The sequence below is a fragment of the Maniola hyperantus genome, chromosome 5, assembly GCF_902806685.2.
Source record: "Maniola hyperantus chromosome 5, iAphHyp1.2, whole genome shotgun sequence".
Taxonomy (NCBI): domain Eukaryota; kingdom Metazoa; phylum Arthropoda; class Insecta; order Lepidoptera; family Nymphalidae; genus Maniola; species Maniola hyperantus.
Window position 1 is genome coordinate 4,145,205 of NC_048540.1, and position 20,337 is coordinate 4,165,541.

Below are 20,337 nucleotides of genomic sequence, written 5' to 3' on the forward strand. Positions count from 1 at the left end.
AATCCTAAACAAACATATCATACCGAACTGTCATTCCAACCGCGCACCAAAGAATGCTTCTGTATTTCCTTTGCAAACAAAACTTAAATTGACACTAGGTGCCTAGGTCCCTACTATTTACATATTTTAATACAATTTTCTATCCTTAGCATAATACCACAGTTATGGACAGTTAGGGAACTTGTAACAAAACGGTAAGGCTTCAACTTTACTGGCAAGCGTCAAATGACGCTAAAAATTTGACGCTAGGTATTTTTCTTTGATTTCAGGTCACCCATAGCCTAGTATTGAACATATCAACGATTCAGAATCGAGAGTTCCCTCACTGTAGTTCAGTCTGGTAATATGTCCTAGTAACAATGTGTTTTTTTTTAGCTGGGACAGTATGGGAGCACATTCAAAACCATAGGAGATACAGTGAAAACACGTTTTATGGACGACTCAAGCTTGACCAAAATAAGGACTAATGGTTCCTTAAATAAACACACTATAGTTTCAACTACTGAATTGGAAACTAAGACTTTAGACACTTCAGATACTTTTCTTCTCGTAGATTTCTAAACCTTTCCCTTTAGTTAAGAGACTGAAAAATTTGTTGTTGTGTTTGTTTATTTTGCAATATAGGTACATTGCACACATCACAATTTGCTTCGCCAAAGACGCGTTGCTTGGAGAAAACACAAAGAAGGTCGATCCGTTTTTTTAACAAGCCTGTTCTGGACAATCTTTATTTAAAATCTATTACCTATATGGTATATAATATAATAAACTAAGACTTACTTAAGTTTTAAATGGAAGCGATGTCGCCTCTTAAGGCCTGGAAATGTCAAGAAAGAAGTGGTAGGAAAGCTCCTGGCCCTCAGTTCACACATATCAGTTGTATAGGCCGCGTCGATGGTACACCCCTGACATAAGATCCCCCCTTCCTTCCTAGCAACGCACTGGGACCCACTGCGACACACGCTGCCGTCGCCGTTCATGTCACATGTGGCTTTTATTAGGATCGTCTCGCAGTTTACGCCTGAAATTGGAAGAATAGGTGAGAATAACACTACAATAGGTGGATTGATGACATCAAACGAGTCGCAGTTAGCCGCTGGATTCAGGCAGCGCAAGACCGTGGCACGTAGAAGTCTCCAAAAGAGATCCCCCAAAAGATCTATAACCAGCAGTGGAGGTCTATCGGTTGATAATGATACAATGGTGCAAATTCGCTTGTAGACAAATCCTGAATCATTAAATTGCACTGCTAGAATACGGAATACCCCTCCGGCTACCGTTTTCCCCGCTATACTCAATATTGGTACCTTAAAAAAAAGAGAATAGGCACCTGTTACCTGCTGGACAGGCACGATCCTTAGGCTGCATCACTGTGATTAATAATACCTATAGTATTAGTAGTAGTAATATCTAAGTGTTTCCCTGCCCACTTTTATTTTCTTCTACTTTTCTTTTTCTTTGTCTTCTTGTTGTTACAATTTTTTATTCAAATAAATAAGAATTAAAAAAATATAATTTAAAAACATCGATATTCACCAGTGAATCCTGCTCCACAAACGCAAGTGTAGCCCCCTTCTCGTCGCACGCAAGTTCCGTTGTTTTTACACGGCGAGGAATAGCACAGATCCACTTCTGTGTCGCACATATAGTGCTCCCGAGAACCTGGACAGATAGAACAGATAAACTAGCTTGTGCTTCTACGTAGGACTTTGCCGGCGTGGATTATGGTTTAGTTTATTTAAACGGAAATCGTTTAGTGCCGAAGGAATTCTATGTTTTCTGGAAGGTCAACTTCAACGTCAGCTTCAAAGTTACGAAAGTCGATGTCGAGGTTACGAAGTTGTCAAAGGATGTCAAAGTAAAAGTAACGAAGTTCAATTTGGAAGGAACGACTTCCAGGTAATAATGCTCGATATCGAGTAAATGAAGATCGCCCATGAGGTAGCGAGTTCCGATGTCCAAGTAACGGAGGTTGATATTGAGGTTAAGATAGTCAACTTCGAGATAACGAAGTACGGGTAACGAAGGTCGGCTTCGACTCTATCACTGCTTCTGCTCTTGCTGCTTCTTGGGTTCTGCTCTATCACTAGACCCTGGACATCTTTACGATCACAATCACAATATAGATTCTTCTCAATAGAGGAAGATAGAGAAGACAACAGATAGGCCATTCAAAAGAATATCAAAAAATGGATTTCAAAGAAAAAGACGGTTTGAAAGTGTCTTGGAAATGATTCAAATTCGAAAATAGATCAAAACTTACCAGTAAACCCTTGAGGGCATTGGCAGGTGAATGTAGTAACAGGATAGATGGGTCGAAAAAGCACAGTGTCGCTGTTGATGAAGCCGGACGCGTTGCCGAACTTGAGCACCGTGAGACACTCCTCGTAGTTCAGACATGGTTCGTGCACGCAGATGTTATCGTCGAAGGGCAGGACCTTGGGTAAAATCAAATGTTCACTTAAGTTTTATGTTTATGCATGAGTAGGTTAGTTCAAGTAATTTCTAGGTATACCTATTACCTAATGTAAGTAATAAATATATAACATGGACTCTCGAACGACCTCGAACTCTAGAAAGAGATAGCGGTTTTGTAGAGCATTGTCTCTCATTGTGACAGACAAAACGTCACATAGATATGAGTGACAGAGACAATGCTCTACGAAGCCGAAATCTTATTCTAAAGGTCGACGTACATTATTTTCTGCCGCGCACTGTAAGTATTGTGTGCTTTTGCTTCAAAACTTAATGGCCAGTGTCCTGTGTCATATACTTCGGCGAAACGTGATTTTCGTTCGAAATGACCCAGCTAGTGCTAACCAATGTACCCTGTGTCTTGTGCATCATATACCTCGCACGGGAAGGCGTCGGAAAACCCCCCCACTAGGTGGACAGACGACATAAAACGAGTCGCAGAGAGCCGCTGGATTCTGGCGGCGCGGGCGCAAAACTGTGGTGTGTGGAAATACCTACAAGAGACCTATATTTAGCAGTGCACGTCTATGATGTTGAGTGCATAGAGGTTATTGGATAGTACCTGTACAGTAGCAAGTCTAGCGAGCGTAGCGCGATGCAAGTACACTCGCTCGCGCAAGTGGGCGGGCGAGTAGTACTGTGAAGTGTCGCCGCTGATGCCAACCTCTGCGTCCGGCCTCCTCGCTGAGAAGGACACGTTGAGGATGTTGCCGGTGACATCGGTGTCATCCTGGAAAAAATAACGACAGTAAAACCACAGAAGACCAGTAAAGGCGACAGGAATAGGGTATTTTACACCAAGCGTTGGGCCGTGAAAAGCTAGCAGACAGACAGACCTTTCGCATTTATAATATTAGTATGGATAAATAGCCACTTTGTTGTTTGGCATCATTTCTACAGGAAAACCAGCTTATTTGCACGCTAAAATAAAATGGGTACCTGAAAGAAGTAAATATAGTGTGAGGACTGTGAGGGCTGTACCCCGAATCGCTATGGCAAGGCATAAAACTGCTGCATTTTGTAAGGGTGGTAAATTGGGCGGAATAGAAATATACCCGGATACGGAATAATCTACCACCTTACAAAGATTAGAGGAAAAAAAAATAATTTTAATTTACTTTACTTGATCTATCTACCTAGTAAAGAATAGAAGCTAGCCGTCGACTCCCTTGTAATGCATATGAGGTGTTATAAATGAAATTTGCTAGATGTTAGGCAAAATTGTTTTTAATGTAACTTTTACCGGGGTCGCTTAATACAGAATGATGGCTAATAATGCTTAGTTATTCTAGCTTAATGCCAAGACTTAATTTAGATACATTATAATGACTTAGGTAGATAGTACATAAAATCTATGTTTTAAATTTAAGATGCCATTGGCATGGAATAGACAATGACACAGTAAAATTCATAAAATTGTTTCAAAATAAAAGCTCAGTAGTAAAGACAGGGTTCTTACTGTACACATACACTAAGAAGGTTCACTAAACAGTTCCAGGATACAAACACTCGCTTACTTGTTGGTGCGAAGACTGCAAGGTAGCTGGACGGCATCGGCCAAGATCCAAAACTCAATTTATTTGATTCTTCACAACCGAAATGTTTCATTACAAAGATTTTCACCAAGTCTTATCCATAGCAATTAAGTTGTCAACGTGAATGTGCAAAAGAAATAAATACGAAAACCGAAAACGCAAACGGAAAACTAAAACGGAAAACTGAAGCTAAACGTAAAACGTAAACGTAAATCGTAAAACAGAAACCCTATTGAACTCCTGGCCACCAATGGTTTTCAGAAGTCCACCCACAACCCATTATCCTCATTTATTTGGGAAGATAAAATAACTGGAACTGGAATGAAATCATGAGATTAGGATTTTCTCTAACCAAACCGCCATTTTGTCGAATCCACATTACTTGATTTTTCACTCACCATAACTGATGAAACATGGAAATACGTTAGGATGACTAAATTTAGAACTATTGTATTTTCCCAGGCGAAGCCATGGGCGAAAAGAATGAGATTTTCCTGGAACGAAAAAAAATTCGTCTTCACATGTTGACTCCAGGAAAATTCTAAATCTCACCTATCGGTGTTGCCAGACGCAACCCGAGTGTGGCCGCTCTCATTTAGTTTGATCATGAAGCCAATTCATTTTTGAATATTTGCGGAACCTAAGGATATATTATAAGAACCGTTTTGTTAATGACTTAACAATAAACAAATGAAATTATGGTTTTATTTAATTATTTTGTTTTATTTTTACGACAATTGACAACGAAGCAAACGCCATCTATTATGGCTCGAATGAACTCTGAACATCGACCCACGCGTAGTTCTGCACCTTGATGCTAGGTGGCACCAACATACTTTGAACAAAATTGATTTTTATTAAAAACGAAACGCTAATTAGTAGTTCAAAATTTACAACGTCACAATACTTCCCCTCCTACGAAAAGGTTCAACAGGTTGAACCACGCTGCCCTCAGCGTCATCCAACAACTACTAACAATTTGCCTGAAACAAACAAACAAAAAAACACAGAAGTTACGCGTGAACGCACATCTACTACTAACAAGGAAAATTGTCTAACAAAATAAATATACTGAAAACAGTGTAAGGTTTTATACATTATACTTAACTACACAACCCTAACTTCTAAAAAGAATATATACAAAAAAACCTCATGGTGTCTAAGACACTTGAGTGGAAACATCTTGGCATCATTCTTCAGCTGACTGATAGAATGCGTCTAGGCCTACGGTGGTTCACTCTTTTAAACTACCATCGTAATATTTGTTACTCAACAAATACGGAAAATCTGGTTGTGAACGGGTCCATCTGATATGGCAACCGTTCTCTATCCCATTCGGAAAAATAAAACCGAATCAAAATCGGAATATGAGAAAAAAAAACGAAATAACTCTCCTAGAAAATAGATCTCGGAACAGAATCGGAAAAAATAACAGAAATGATCCATTATCTAGAAGGAAAACGAAAACAAAACACAAAACCCCCCCTTTTCGTTATCCCCAAAGTACGATATTTGCATTTTTACTTTCTCAACCGGTTGGTCTACCACAAGCATTCCAATCATCACATATTCATCCTTACATACATCCACTACATTCCTCCTCAACTGAACCATGGTAATGTAACTGTTAACTCAGAACATCACTACACTCATTCAAATTCCTAATTGAATATTGATAACTTAAATATTCAAACAGTTTAGACCAAACTAAGTAATGGCAAATATCTACTTCTTAATATCCTTAATATGCCAAGTGCCTATTGGGTGGTTGTCAGCTACTCTAACTAGTTCGTAAACCAAAGGTGACAAAACCTTGACAACCCTGCACTTTTCATACTTAGGTGCCAGCTTAGCTGCGAAAAAATTTGTAGCGTCGCTTTGTGGATAGGTCTTTTTCCACACTATGTCCCCAACAGAATAGCTTGCAGACCTACGCCTTAAGTTGTAATGCGTTGCATACTCTGCATGAGCCTGAAACAAATTTCTCCTAACCTGACCAAATATGTCCTCCAAAGTTCCAAACTTTCCTGCGTATTCCTCCCTTGGAATTCCGGCCTCGTACTCCTTATCCGTGTCCTTATAGAAGGAACCATTTAAAACCGGTTCTCTAGCGTGGACAAGGAAGAACGGGGAGAATCCAGTGGATTCATTAACCGCACTGTTTATGGCGAACTGGACCTTGTACAGGTTTTCGTCCCAGGACCTGTGGTTATCTTTCACAAAAGCGGCTACAGCAGTCATAACAACCTTATTGTACCTCTCAACAAGGTTAACTTGCGGAGTGTACAGTGGTGTGTAGTGTAATTTCGGAATATTATAACGCTTAATGAGATTACGGAATTCAGATCCTGTAAATTGGGACCCATTGTCCACAATCACAGTCTCTGGAACACTATGGTTCAAAAATACAAAATTCTCTAGCGCTTTAACAACAGCGGCACCTGTGGCACGCCGTAACGGAAACAACATTGTATATTTCGAAAAACAACACGTCACCACAAAAAGAAATGTAAATCCTGATTTAGACCTAGGCAAAGGTCCGACTAAATCAGCCGAAATGACCTGAAAAGGTCTCTCGCAAACTTTAGGCTTCCCAAGCAGACCTGGAGTGGCTGATGTCGTGTGTTTATACGCAGAGCAAGTATCACAATTCTTAACGTACTCAACCACGTCCTTATACATACCACGCCAAAAATATCTGAGAGATAATCTGCGATGAGTTTTGAACACACCAAAATGACCTGCAGTTGCATCTGCATGGTTTTGTTGCATAATTCTAAGGATGTCGTTCTTGTGGACTACCTCTTTCCAGTCGAACTCACTGAGAAGCTGGTATTTACATTTACTGTAACGATATAGTTTATCGTTCAAAATACTAAAATTCGGAAAATTTGCTGGATTGATTTTACAGCCATTAAATGTTTTGTCATACCAGTCATCTACCAAAACTTGTTGACTAGAGTTATCATTACGATCACCAACTACATCTACGTGTATGAGTCTCGACAAGGTATCCGGAACTACATTATCACAACCCTTCCTATGTTCGATAACAAAATTATACTGTGATAATCTACAACCCCATCTGGCGAGTCGTCCTGAGGGATTTTCTAAATTTAAGAACCACTTTAGGGATGCATGGTCTGTGATAATTGTGACTGGCTTGGAACCAAAATAAGCCTGAAATTTCTCCACTGCAAAAATCACAGCTAGAGCCTCGCGTTCCGTCGCGCTGTAATTCCTTTCGTTTTATTTAGGCTCCTACTGACATACGCAATGGGATGATCGCAACCATCGGTTTCTTGCGTTAGCATACCGCCAACACCATATGCAGAAGCATCACAATGTATTTTGAATGGTTTTTCAAAATTCGGTACCGCAAGAACAGGTGCGGTTACCAACGCATTCTTCAATGTATTAAATGCTACCTCTGCCTGTTCGCTCCACTCAAATTTAGGTGCGTTCTTTCCTTTACTCGTTAGTCTATTGAGTGGTGCAGCGATGGTTGAAAAATTCCTAATAAAGCGCCTGTACCAAGAACAAGTGCCTAGGAAAATCTTTACCTCCTGTGCAGTTTTTGGGGTCGGAAAGTTCAAAACTGCGGCAACTTTTCCAGGATCTGTGCGTAAACCAAATTCATCCACTATATACCCTAAATATTTCAAAGAGTTTCTAAAAAAATTACATTTATCAAAATTTATGGATAGTTGAGCCATTTTTAGTTTATCCAGAACTCTGTTTAATAAAATTAAATGGGTTTCAAAATCAGCAGAACAAATAACAATATCATCTATATAACAAAATACTATTCCATTTTCAATATCACTACAAAAATTTTGATTAAATAACTGGTCCATTAACCTCTGCTGTCGTGCTGGTGCACCGCATAGGCCAAACGGCATGACTTTAAATTTGAATAACCCTCTACCAGGAACTGTAAAACTGGTTTTTTCCTGAGAGTCGTTAGCTAACGGAATTTGCCAGAAACTTGAACTTAAATCAATCGATGATAAAAACCTTGCCTCTTTCAAGCTATCTAGAATTTGTGGAATGTACGGTATTGAGTATGAATCCCCCTTTGTCACTGAATTTAATTTCCTGCAATCTAGGCAAAATCTCCAGTCTCCATTTGCCTTTTTCACTAAAATTGCTGGGTTATTCCAAGGGCTTTCACTCGGAGTAACTACGTCCATTTCCAGCATCCTATCTAACTCTTTACTTAAAGCATCCTTCTTTTCGGGAGAAAGTGGATATTGTTTTATTTTTATTGGCAAGGCATCACCGGTGTCAATAACATGTTCAATTAATTTTGTTCTACCCAATCCAATTTTCGTTGAAGAAATATCTAAAAATTTATTTACTACAGACTGGGCTAATTCTTTCTGTTGAGATGATAAGTTTTCAAAAGAAGTGATGGTATGAATTTGTTCATTATCAATCGCACAAATATTGTAAAATTGAGAAGGTGCCTTAATTAATTCTAAATTATCAAAAATGCCAGGGGCTAACTGAAATGTTTTCCAAAAGTCACAGCCAAAAATAACATCCGCTATTATAGAGGGTACTACAAAAAATTTTATTATGTGAGTTACGGAATTATAAGTAATCGGAATAAACATATAACCCATGCAATCAAGTTTGTCTCCATTTGCCACTGAAAATGTGGTATCAATACTGCTATGCAATTTATAACCGAATCTCAAAAAAACCTTGTGCGCCTGGTTACCCAAAATTGACGCGCAAGCACCGGAATCTAGTAAACCTGTAATCTCAAAACCGTCAACAAAAACCTTTAAATGTGGCCTAAAGTCTCGTTTATCCACTGAATACAGAACTGTGTCAGGTAAAAGGGATGTTTTGTTGTTAATGACCAAGTTCTTTACTTGTGTCTCTGCACAGTTCTTACTAATTAGTTTTTTGAATTTTTGTCCGGAGCGGGTTTACTAATCGCCTTTTTACTACAACTTGGACATGTCTTTACTGTAAAGTTCTGACGTCCACACGAAAAACATCTAATAAATTTCGGAACTGTCCTGCAAAATTTAAAGGAATGGTTACCCTTGCCGCACTTGTAACATAGTTGTTTATTTGTTTTCGAAAAATCAGTGCCTTTACTTGTATCAACCTTAGGTGCAGGTGTGACTGAAAGTGTGTTTATCTGTTTTGTCACTTGTTTGTAAGCAAACTCTGAACTTAAAGTTGCCTTACTGTTAGTAGGCTCAGAAAATAAGGCGGAACGCTGCCTCGCAGCCTCTAGTTTGCGACACTTTTCCTTCAACATTGCGACAGACTTAATGTCAACAAGAGCTAATTGTTCTGAGTAAAAAGGGCGAATATTATGTAATAAAATTTGTAACTTTTGTTCTTCGGAAAGTGGTGTTGACAACCTTGAAAACATGCAAAACATTATAGCGAAATAGATAGACACAGGTTCTTCAGAGCCTTGTGTTCTTGCTCGAATTTCACCTAGCAACCTGTAGTCATAATCTACTGCATCAAATTCCTCTAAAAATAAAGTTCTCAATTCTGACCAAGACGAAACTTGACATTTGTTGCCTCTGTACCATAACAATGCTCGGCCTGTAAAAAGATGAAATGCAGAAACAAATAATTTTCCATCTGAAACGCCATAAGATCTTTTATATTCCTCAACGCGTTCGATGAAACTGCGCGGATCACCCTGTCCGTTGAAATGTAACTTCCACTTGGCAACATTTTTATCACCAGTGCAGTCAACGGCGGTACTCTCGGAATCCAGTGATTCGTCGTGAGACGACTCATTGTCAGCATCTAATCTGGAAATCAAACTCTGCAACTTTGTATGTAATTCACTCTTCCTACTTATTAAGCTGAGTTCGGAACACTGTATTCTCAAAATTCTAAAGTACAAATGTGAAGCTAAAGCTTTAGACCTACAGAGGGCATGTCTATCTTTAGTGTCAGAACACTTTTTTAATAAATCTTCTAAGTCTTGAAGTTTTTTAGTAATAACCCCTAACTCACTTTCAGAAGTGAAATCCGTCTCTAAAATTGATTCAGAAGGAATTTCCTGAATTAATTGTTTTAACTGTTTCTTTAAACCTAGCACTGTAGGTGCTGGAGTTTCGGAACGAATGGATACCTCATAACACAATTCGTCCTTCAAAAGTGAATGAAACTGGGCAAAAGTCTGTTCCATTGTGTTAAGTCAAAACACATTTAACAAAATATCGAGCTTGTGTAACTGTCTATGTTTAGCCTTATACAAATTGGTTAAACACAAACACAAAAGAAGTTATTTAAACTATTAAATATACACAAGCAAAATACACAACAAAAACAATATTCTTAAGTCTATCCTAACTATTTTATCAATTATGTTCCTATTCCAAAATATTGTTAATAATGCAAGCACATATTATTACTATAGTAAACAAAATATAACAAAATAAACTTCCCAAAATTGAATAAATGATTGTAAGGTGCAGTATCACCTTTATGAGTACACAGTGTGTTACAACCTTTACAATTACAAAAGTAAACAGGCAGCAAAGTTGCAATGAACTCTGACTAGCATATTATCTTTCAAAAAAAACAAAGAGATTGTGCAATGGTTTGATGACTGTTACTTTACACCTTTAACACATAACCTAAAATACAACAAAATCTGTTTGTAAATGTCACTTTAAACTACCAGCATTCACTTAAACTTAACATGTTTTGTGTGTGATGTAGCTTTTATCATAACCTTAACACAGCTCTAAACAAAATTTCAACAAAATAAAGAAGTATCAAGTCACTGAAAAAAAATTGTTCATAACTTCATACTTGAACTTAATGTAATCTCTGAATATAGTTTATATATTTAGTTTCACAAGTTGTAACTCTTAGTATTTATAAATGTATGTGTGTAACTAGTTAACAGGACATAGCGTTTCAAAACTTTAATTATACTAAGTTACCGGAATTTTCAAACATAAGATGTACTTACTATTGAAAGCAATACCCAACAACAACTCAGTTAAGCAATGTTTATTACTAAACTGAAGGCAAACATTCACTTATACACCTCCAAGGTAAGTCAAATAACATAATTGAACGGCATAAACACCATTTATAATGTGTTATTTAAATAAGAAACAACCACTGTTGGACTATACTCAGAAAATTACTTAAACTATCAAACAAAATTTCTAACTATTAGTTATTATTTAGTTAGTTAACCATAAAAAACAGCTTAGTGCTCCTTGCAATGTGTCACTACTTAGAAAATTGTACAATCAGCGGAGTACATTTCATAAAATTCACAAAATTTCTCAAAATATACTGAAATAACTATATAAAAAACGTTCGGGCGCCATTTGTAAGGGTGGTAAATTGGGCGGAATAGAAATATACCCGGATACGGAATAATCTACCACCTTACAAAGATTAGAGGAAAAAAAAATAATTTTAATTTACTTTACTTGATCTATCTACCTAGTAAAGAATAGAAGCTAGCCGTCGACTCCCTTGTAATGCATATGAGGTGTTATAAATGAAATTTGCTAGATGTTAGGCAAAATTGTTTTTAATGTAACTTTTACCGGGGTCGCTTAATACAGAATGATGGCTAATAATGCTTAGTTATTCTAGCTTAATGCCAAGACTTAATTTAGATACATTATAATGACTTAGGTAGATAGTACATAAAATCTATGTTTTAAATTTAAGATGCCATTGGCATGGAATAGACAATGACACAGTAAAATTCATAAAATTGTTTCAAAATAAAAGCTCAGTAGTAAAGACAGGGTTCTTACTGTACACATACACTAAGAAGGTTCACTAAACAGTTCCAGGATACAAACACTCGCTTACTTGTTGGTGCGAAGACTGCAAGGTAGCTGGACGGCATCGGCCAAGATCCAAAACTCAATTTATTTGATTCTTCACAACCGAAATGTTTCATTACAAAGATTTTCACCAAGTCTTATCCATAGCAATTAAGTTGTCAACGTGAATGTGCAAAAGAAATAAATACGAAAACCGAAAACGCAAACGGAAAACTAAAACGGAAAACTGAAGCTAAACGTAAAACGTAAACGTAAATCGTAAAACAGAAACCCTATTGAACTCCTGGCCACCAATGGTTTTCAGAAGTCCACCCACAACCCATTATCCTCATTTATTTGGGAAGATAAAATAACTGGAACTGGAATGAAATCATGAGATTAGGATTTTCTCTAACCAAACCGCCATTTTGTCGAATCCACATTACTTGATTTTTCACTCACCATAACTGATGAAACATGGAAATACGTTAGGATGACTAAATTTAGAACTATTGTATTTTCCCAGGCGAAGCCATGGGCGAAAAGAATGAGATTTTCCTGGAACGAAAAAAAATTCGTCTTCACATGTTGACTCCAGGAAAATTCTAAATCTCACCTATCGGTGTTGCCAGACGCAACCCGAGTGTGGCCGCTCTCATTTAGTTTGATCATGAAGCCAATTCATTTTTGAATATTTGCGGAACCTAAGGATATATTATAAGAACCGTTTTGTTAATGACTTAACAATAAACAAATGAAATTATGGTTTTATTTAATTATTTTGTTTTATTTTTACGACAATTGACAACGAAGCAAACGCCATCTATTATGGCTCGAATGAACTCTGAACATCGACCCACGCGTAGTTCTGCACCTTGATGCTAGGTGGCACCAACATACTTTGAACAAAATTGATTTTTATTAAAAACGAAACGCTAATTAGTAGTTCAAAATTTACAACGTCACAATTTCGAGGTACATTTAAACACGCAGCCTGTAAGATCTGGAATGATCTCCCACCCCCCATCAGAATGCTAAAATCTACAATTTCTTTTAAAAAAACTTTAAAAAAAATATGTTTTAGAAAGCCAAAAATCACAGGGTTAAACGACTATTCCAGATCTTACACGCACTACAACACACGATACTTATCTCTGACTATACTATACTATGTCATATTATAATATACTACTTATTCTATATTATGGTGGTCAAGTGGTCAACCAAAAGATTTTTTAGTTCCCTGCAGGTAGTCTACACAAACAGAATAATGGCATTCCATACATCAAAAACATGTCGTACCTACATTTTGTATGTGTATAAGTTTACATGTGTTTAAGTATATATGTAATATCCTATATATATATATATATATATATTATATTTATTACTCCACTAATAATGAAGTCTTTTTTTTATTTTAGTTGATTTTTATATTATAGAGAACACTTTCGTTGTCGGGTCGTGACACTAGGGCTCTGCCTGAAAATCAGCGCTGCAGTAGTCAAATACTGCAGCATCATGCTGAGGCAGTAGCCTTTTCAGCTCAAACAAGACATCATTTTTCTTTTTAGTACTGTCGAGCTCGTAGTTTTAAGCTTACCTAGTTTTAATTTTTTTTAATTTGTAACATTTGGTTTGTATGTTTTTTGTATTTTCTTGTTTTGTGAGCTGAATAAACTTTTATTTATTTATTTATTTATTTATTTATAAACAGAGTTAACTTACCTGTACACTAAAAATGAAGATATTCTCCTTAGGGCAGGGTATGATGGCCGCGAGCCCGTCTATGAAGAAGCCCAGTAAAGGCGACAGGAACTGCTCGGCCGTCATGTCGTTCAGGCGGACGGTTATCGAGTTGAAGAGTATCTCTTCTGTTATGAGCCGGACTAGTAACTGCATCATCGCTTTCACTTCGTTTACACCATCTGAAATCACAAGCAGACAGTGCATATCGCATGCTGTATGTTACACCATAGCCCAATGGCTAGAAAATCCGCCTCTTCTAAGTTCCGCAAATTGCTATTGCGCTGGAACCATGTCTCATTAACATCGAAATGATATCATTTTGACGACAGCCGAAATGAAAATATACAATCAGCTCGAAACATCAGTCTAGTGCTGACGTCACTAAAAACCACGCGCATTAGCAATTTGCGGGACTTATAATCGATGGTCAGGGGTTCGCAGCGCACGCAGTCCCCGATTCCAAAAACTAACTTCCCCATTATAAGGGATAGTCGCAGACGCACAGATCAACCCAGCCGTAGTGCAATGGTAGGTTGCTCTGAATTCATTAGAGAGTAAACATTTCTAGTGAAATGTTTACTCATCATAGTCAGCTCAACATTTCTAGTGAAATGTTTACTCATCATAGTCAGCTCAAAATGAAAAAGCCCTAGTTATACAAATACAAAATACATACATAATATACCTAGATTTTTTTATGAACTGACCTGTAACGGATATTTCCATTGTAGCTAGCTTAGGCACGTTGGTGTTCAACTGGGGCGACAAAGTCATAGAACCAGTGGTCTCGTTCAAAAGAACGAGGTTTGCGTTGTTGCCCGATAGAATACGGTATTGTAGCTGCAAATAAAAAAGGTTAACTACGAATCAATGGCGCAATAATGGTGTGGTTACCAACCTATTGGGCAAAAGCGTGCCGCCAAGCGATTTAGCGTTCTAGTACGATGCCGTGTAGAAACCGATAGGATGGAGTTAATAAAAATGCCATGTATCTTCCAAGTTAGCCCGCTTCCATCTTAGACGGCATCATTACCATCCAGATGAGATCGTAGTCAAGGGCTAGCTTGTAATGGAATAAAAAACAGCTCAACTACTCAACTTACTTTGTCAGTAACATCAGCATCATACGCCGGGACCTTACCAAAGGGTCCCACAGGAAAGCAGTCCTTATAGTTATTGAAAATGATCTGGAAATCCTTCAACATCGGCGCGTTGTCATTCACATCCGTCACTAGGATCTCCACTCTGACGTCATTCCAGAGAGGGGGGCTCGCGGCTCTGATGATCAGCTCGTATTTCTTCCTTGGGCTCTCGTAGTCAAGGTCTACCATGGTTATTAGTTCTGCCTTGTCAGACCCTTGGCGGGTTTCGAGGGAGAAACTGTTGGAATCGTCTCCACCTTGGGACAAGTTTAAAAATCTGATATTTTTTTCAATTTTGCATTCAGCAGCTCACAAGGTAGGTATATATAATAATAGGTAACATTGCTTGTATATTGGTATCACTACTCTTGTTATAAATGCGAAAGTGTATTTGTTTGTTGGTTTGTCCTTCAATCACAAGAGCAACGGATCGCCGTGATTTTTTACATGGGTGATATAGGCACGCACAACAAACGGAAACGTTTAAGTGCGGAAACCAGCCCAGAGCGAAGAAAGAAAGAAGAAAGACATTTATGCAACTTTTTATCCCGGAAAATTAAAGAGTTCTTACGGGATTTTTAAAAACTAAATCCACGCGGACGAAGTTGCGGGCATCAGTTAGTATTGTATATTTTGAGTTTTTTTAGTACCAAGTAGAGTCGAATTTCTTAACACGTATTTACTCAGGTCCCTCGGCTTTAAGTTGATATTGGGGACGCACCGATATTGATATAGGTAAATGAGATGATGCCTATATAAAAAACCGCCAGTGAGTCCCACAAAACCGCCCTTGTGCGGTATGCGTAACTGCATTTTTACCAGCGGAAAAAAAGGCATCATCCCTATTCAAGTATACCTTTGATAGAGTAATGCACGACAGCATTGGGGCCCTCGTCCGGGTCGTGCGCGTAGATCTCGCCGGCCGTGGTGCCGATGGGGCTGTTCTCCGGGATGTAGAACGTGAGGCAGTCGCTCTCGAACACGGGCGGCGAGTCGTTGATGTCTTCCACTTTTATGTGGACTATCACCTGCAAATAACAATGTTAGTACTTTTACCTACGCTAATTTTTAAGGGGCTTTTATAAGTGACCTATACGCCAGCCCCATCGTTACAAACTAAACTAAAAACATATTACTTATAATTAAATCTGCTTTAAATTAAAATTAAAATTATCTGTGGACGTCCGCCTTCCAATCGGAGATTGGGGGTTCGATCCCGAGCACGCACCTCTAACTTTTCGGAGTTACCAATCCGCACATGGCCAGCGTGGTAGACTATGGCAAAACACTCGTAACCTAATATTTTGCCGATTCAAGAGCAAACCGAGAGTTTCTTCACTTTAGTTCACTCTGACAGTACCTACTTACTACCACTTTAATGAGTGCAGAAATCTTATTTTTAATGGCAAAAAATATCTCAGCCAATCATAACGCGCGTCCGTCTGTTATTGGTTGTTGCCTAGCGCCATGTTTTGTATGCGAATTATGAACGAGATAGCACGAGTCTCTGATGTTCTTGTGTTTAAAACCTTAACGACAATAGTTCATAATCTTGTACACCAAGGAATAGTGTGCGATCTTGTACGACGGTAATTGGTAGGGTAAAATATTTCTATATTACTTACGCTAGAGCTCTGAGGAGGTGTTCCCCCGTCAATCGCCAAGGCCTTCAGATCGTATATCGCCACAGACTCCCTGTCCAAAGCCTTGTTGGTTCTGATTACACCAGAGGCGGTGTCGATGACAAACGACCCTTCTTCCCGGTCCTTGGCTTCTAGTTCGTAGTGCACTCTTCCATTGAGCCCTACGTCGGCGTCCGTGGCGCTGACTTGGGTTACTGATGTACCTGGGGACAGGAGATTCGATGTTAGTCAAGCTATATTGAAATAACTATTAACCTTGCAGATTTTAAAAATCAAGCTACAAGCAAGTTTGGCAATCATTGGCAGGAACATAAAATGAGAATAAGAACGATACGAGCAAATTAGAAGTGGTTAGATCCTGAAAATATGCATGGCAAGAAGATGAACTAGGATAATAAATTTTAGAACTAAGTATCTCTCACAGTTATTTTACGTTTCAGCCTCAATAATGCAACATTCAAGTGTAGGACTGGTAATAAGTAGGTATAAAGTCCACCTGTTGAACTGTTGTACCTACCTACTACGGCTAATACTTACTAAAATATTGCTTTAAAAACAGTGTTGAATCCATATTCTATTTGATTCTGTCTGATCTTGAGATAAAATGAATTCTACTGAAACTAGTCGGGCTAACGTTGACTAAATACGTAAGTACAGCCATTATACAGATATTATATATAATGGAAATCACTCACGATATTTTAAACGCTAAAATGAATTCTATTACTAGTTCTTCTGTACTTGTGTCAATTTTTTAAATAGTTTTACATTCATTCGAAATCGTATTTAAATCATTGGACTGTCAAAACTAGGAGTTTTGAGTATCAGTATGATAGTGGATTTCATTCAGGGTCCAATCCTTGCTAGCCTCAAGGAGAGAACTAAAATATCTTACCAACTAAAGCGTCCTCCATGATGCTGGCGGTATAGAGTTGCTGCTTGAAGATCGGCTCATTATCATTCACGTCCACTACGGATATTTCCACATCAGTTGTGTCAGAGAGCGATGGAACACCGCCGTCACGAGCCGTTACGGTAAGCAGATATCCTGAAAAAAAAACTTTTTACAAAGAAAATAGCAAGGTATCCAGTAAAAACAACTCTTGACTTCTAAAGATTTTCGATTAATTTGAATTCACTATCATCATTAAATTCTGTGTCCCCAGAAACAAAAGAGGGCAGACACTCTTCTCCAAGCCGATCTTTTGAACAGATGTCCGACTTTTATGACTGATATACTTCAACTCGCCCCGAGTGAGGCTGGTTTTTTGCCTCATCAAAAATAGTACACTGCCACGTTTGTTTTGGCCGTCCATGCTTTATTTGGTCTAGCGGGTTCCAATCTAACGCCTACCTGGGTGTGTAGTTTTGTGCACGACGCAAAGTTTACCGGCAGGGTGATTACGTATCTCGCGACAGGCGTAAATCTCGCGATCATTGCTGTCAAACGTCCGGCTAGAGAGAGACAGCAATAGCCACAAAGCAAAATAAGAAGAAGAAGAGAAACAGCAAATGAACTGTCGCATTGCTACTGCTGCCGCGTTGCCGTCGCTACTGCAAAGTTTTACGTAATCACCCCACCGATTCAATTCCATTTTCGCCCTCAGTTTGTAGGTCTATTTGTTTGTATGACCATTTCAAGTTATTTTGTTTAATCCACAATCAAATTAAAACAACAGTGATTTGGCATCAGTCTGTTAACTTACCACTCATAGTCTCCCTATCCAACAATTTGTTCGTCGTAATGGCACCAGTTTGTGGGTTAATGTGGAACTCCTGCTCGTGATGGGCGACGGCTTCGTTGGAGATTTCTGAACTGAGCGTGTAAGTTATCTGTGCGTTTATTCCTACGTCACTATCTGTTGCAGATACCACCAGAACTGTTGTACCCACTGGAGCATCTTCAAATACCTACAAAGTATAGTAAGTTATTAGTGAATAATACTAACAATACTTTATGAAAAAACAAATCAAAGTCACACATAATTTTTGAATAATAGACACGACGGTGTGCATAATGGGTCTTATGGATGTGAGGGATTGAAGATCTGGTGAGCCATTTCCGAACTTATAATTTCTAAAGCTGAGGTAAGGTTTTGCTGGTAGAGCGGTAGCCAGGTAGCTTCTGTCATAGCTAGTTGGCTCTACCAGCAAAACCGCTAAGCGATTAAGCGTTCAGTGCAATTCCGCATAAAAATTGTACATGGGTGTTGGCTTAAGAAACTTCCATGGCTTGTCAAAGTTAGCGCGATACATCTTAAGACTGCAATATCATCATTAGGCAGTCAAAATCTCAGTTTTTATCAGATGAAAAATTGAGTGTCATAATGCATAATGCGTAAATTTGAGAAGGACTCAGACATATTTTTGACACGACACTTGACACAGAGCAAATATGGCGAGTCCTTTCTCAAAAACGCCCTATACCTACAGACAGTTGCAATAGATAGTAGAAAATCTAAATAAATGATTCAATAGAACTTGTATTAATAAGTAAAGATCTTACCGAAGCAGTGTAAGGTGCATTTTCAAACACAGGCGCGTAATTATTAGCATCGGTTATATTGATATTGACCATAGCAGTGTCAGATCTTCCGCCAGAATCCGTAGCAGTGACCGTTAGGACGTATCTCCGTTCCTGCTTGAAATCTAGCAGCTGCGCTACTGTTATAAGTCCTCGGCCATTCTGTGATGTTATGGAGAAACGGCCTCGGGTGTTGCCGCCGGTGATTTCGTAGTGTAACCTATAAATATAAAAATAACTAGCTTATTCCCGCGACTTCGTCCGCGTGGACTACACAAATTTCAAACCCCTATTTTACCCCGTTACGGGTTGTATTTTCAAAAATCCTTTCTTAGCGGATGCCTACGTCATAATAGCTATCTGCATGCCAAATTTCAGCCTGATCCGTTCAGTAGTTTGAGCTGTGCGTTGATAGATCACCTCACCTTTTTCTTTTATATATTTAGACTAGCTTATGCTCGCGACTTCGTCCGCGTGGACTACAAAATTTCAAAACCCTATTTCACCCCCTTAGGAGTTGAATTTTCAAAAATCCTTTCTTAGCGGATGCCTACGTCATAATAGCTATCTGCATGCCAAATTTCAGCCCGATCCGTCCAGTAGTTTGAGCTGTACGTTGATAGATCAGTCAGTCAGTCATTCAGTCAGTCAGTCAGTCAGTCAGTCAGTCAGTCAGTCACCTTTTCCTTTTATATATTTAGATAAGAAGATAGAAGATAGAAGATAACGTACCTACATCATCATAATATTTTTAAGCAACTAGCCAGCTTAAAATTAGTTATTTTAATTTACTGCTTAAATTGTCCTCTCAAACCTATTAGGTAGGTACGCTACGAAATATCTTAAGAGCGTAGGCATTAACGTAAAACGGGCAAGGCGCGAGCAAGCGCGAAACGTACGTGGACACTTGGATACACGGGCACGAAGTGTGAATCACCACACCACTGTCGATGTTAGTGCGCTGTCAGCAGTAAGTAAGGAATTCCCACAATCCACGCTCGTGTATTACTCGTTTTCAACGATTCCCTGCGACTCATTTCATTCCTTAGTTGGGGGCTTCTATGTGCCCAACCCATTGCCACTTCAGCATGCTTTTCTTCTTCCACGTCTTACCTATTATCCTCATCGGCGTCTGTAGCAGTGACAGTGACGACAGGAGTACCAGGTGGCTCGTCCTCCGCCAGTTCCACGTCATACTGAGGCGGAGCGAACACCGGGTCGTTGTCGTTCACGTCCTGAACCACTACCACTACTGATGCTGTGGCTGAACGGGGAGGCGTGCCGCTATCTGTTGCTGTCACCTAAAAATATATCACTTAGTAGTATAAGAGCTAAGCAACAGTTTTTATTATTGAACGCCAAGTCGTAAGACTTTCGTGGTCTCTATTTTTCTTTGATCTCTGTCCAGTCTTAAAATTTGACCACACAAATTCAAATACTTTAGTTTATAACGGGTACGCTACACTTTTGAATGTC

General features: G+C 38.7%; 1 protein-coding gene across 3 annotated transcripts in view; it reads right to left on the reverse strand.

Annotated features, from left to right (window-relative positions):
• stan (Protocadherin-like wing polarity protein stan) overlaps positions 1-20,337 on the reverse strand; it is a 219,639-nt gene that overhangs the window by 30,170 nt on the left and 169,132 nt on the right. For all 3 annotated transcript variants that reach the window (XM_034968852.2, XM_069498934.1, XM_069498933.1), the window contains exons 12-24: positions 19,975-20,162; positions 18,844-19,081; positions 18,044-18,248; positions 17,233-17,385; positions 16,320-16,540; positions 15,551-15,722; positions 14,656-14,951; positions 14,260-14,392; positions 13,532-13,731; positions 3,038-3,205; positions 2,264-2,438; positions 1,537-1,662; positions 781-1,021 (exon numbers count right to left, since the gene is read on the reverse strand). In XM_034968852.2, coding sequence (XP_034824743.1) covers positions 781-1,021; positions 1,537-1,662; positions 2,264-2,438; positions 3,038-3,205; positions 13,532-13,731; positions 14,260-14,392; positions 14,656-14,951; positions 15,551-15,722; positions 16,320-16,540; positions 17,233-17,385; positions 18,044-18,248; positions 18,844-19,081; positions 19,975-20,162 — 2,516 coding nt within the window. The remainder of the gene's footprint in view (positions 1-780; positions 1,022-1,536; positions 1,663-2,263; positions 2,439-3,037; positions 3,206-13,531; positions 13,732-14,259; positions 14,393-14,655; positions 14,952-15,550; positions 15,723-16,319; positions 16,541-17,232; positions 17,386-18,043; positions 18,249-18,843; positions 19,082-19,974; positions 20,163-20,337) is intronic.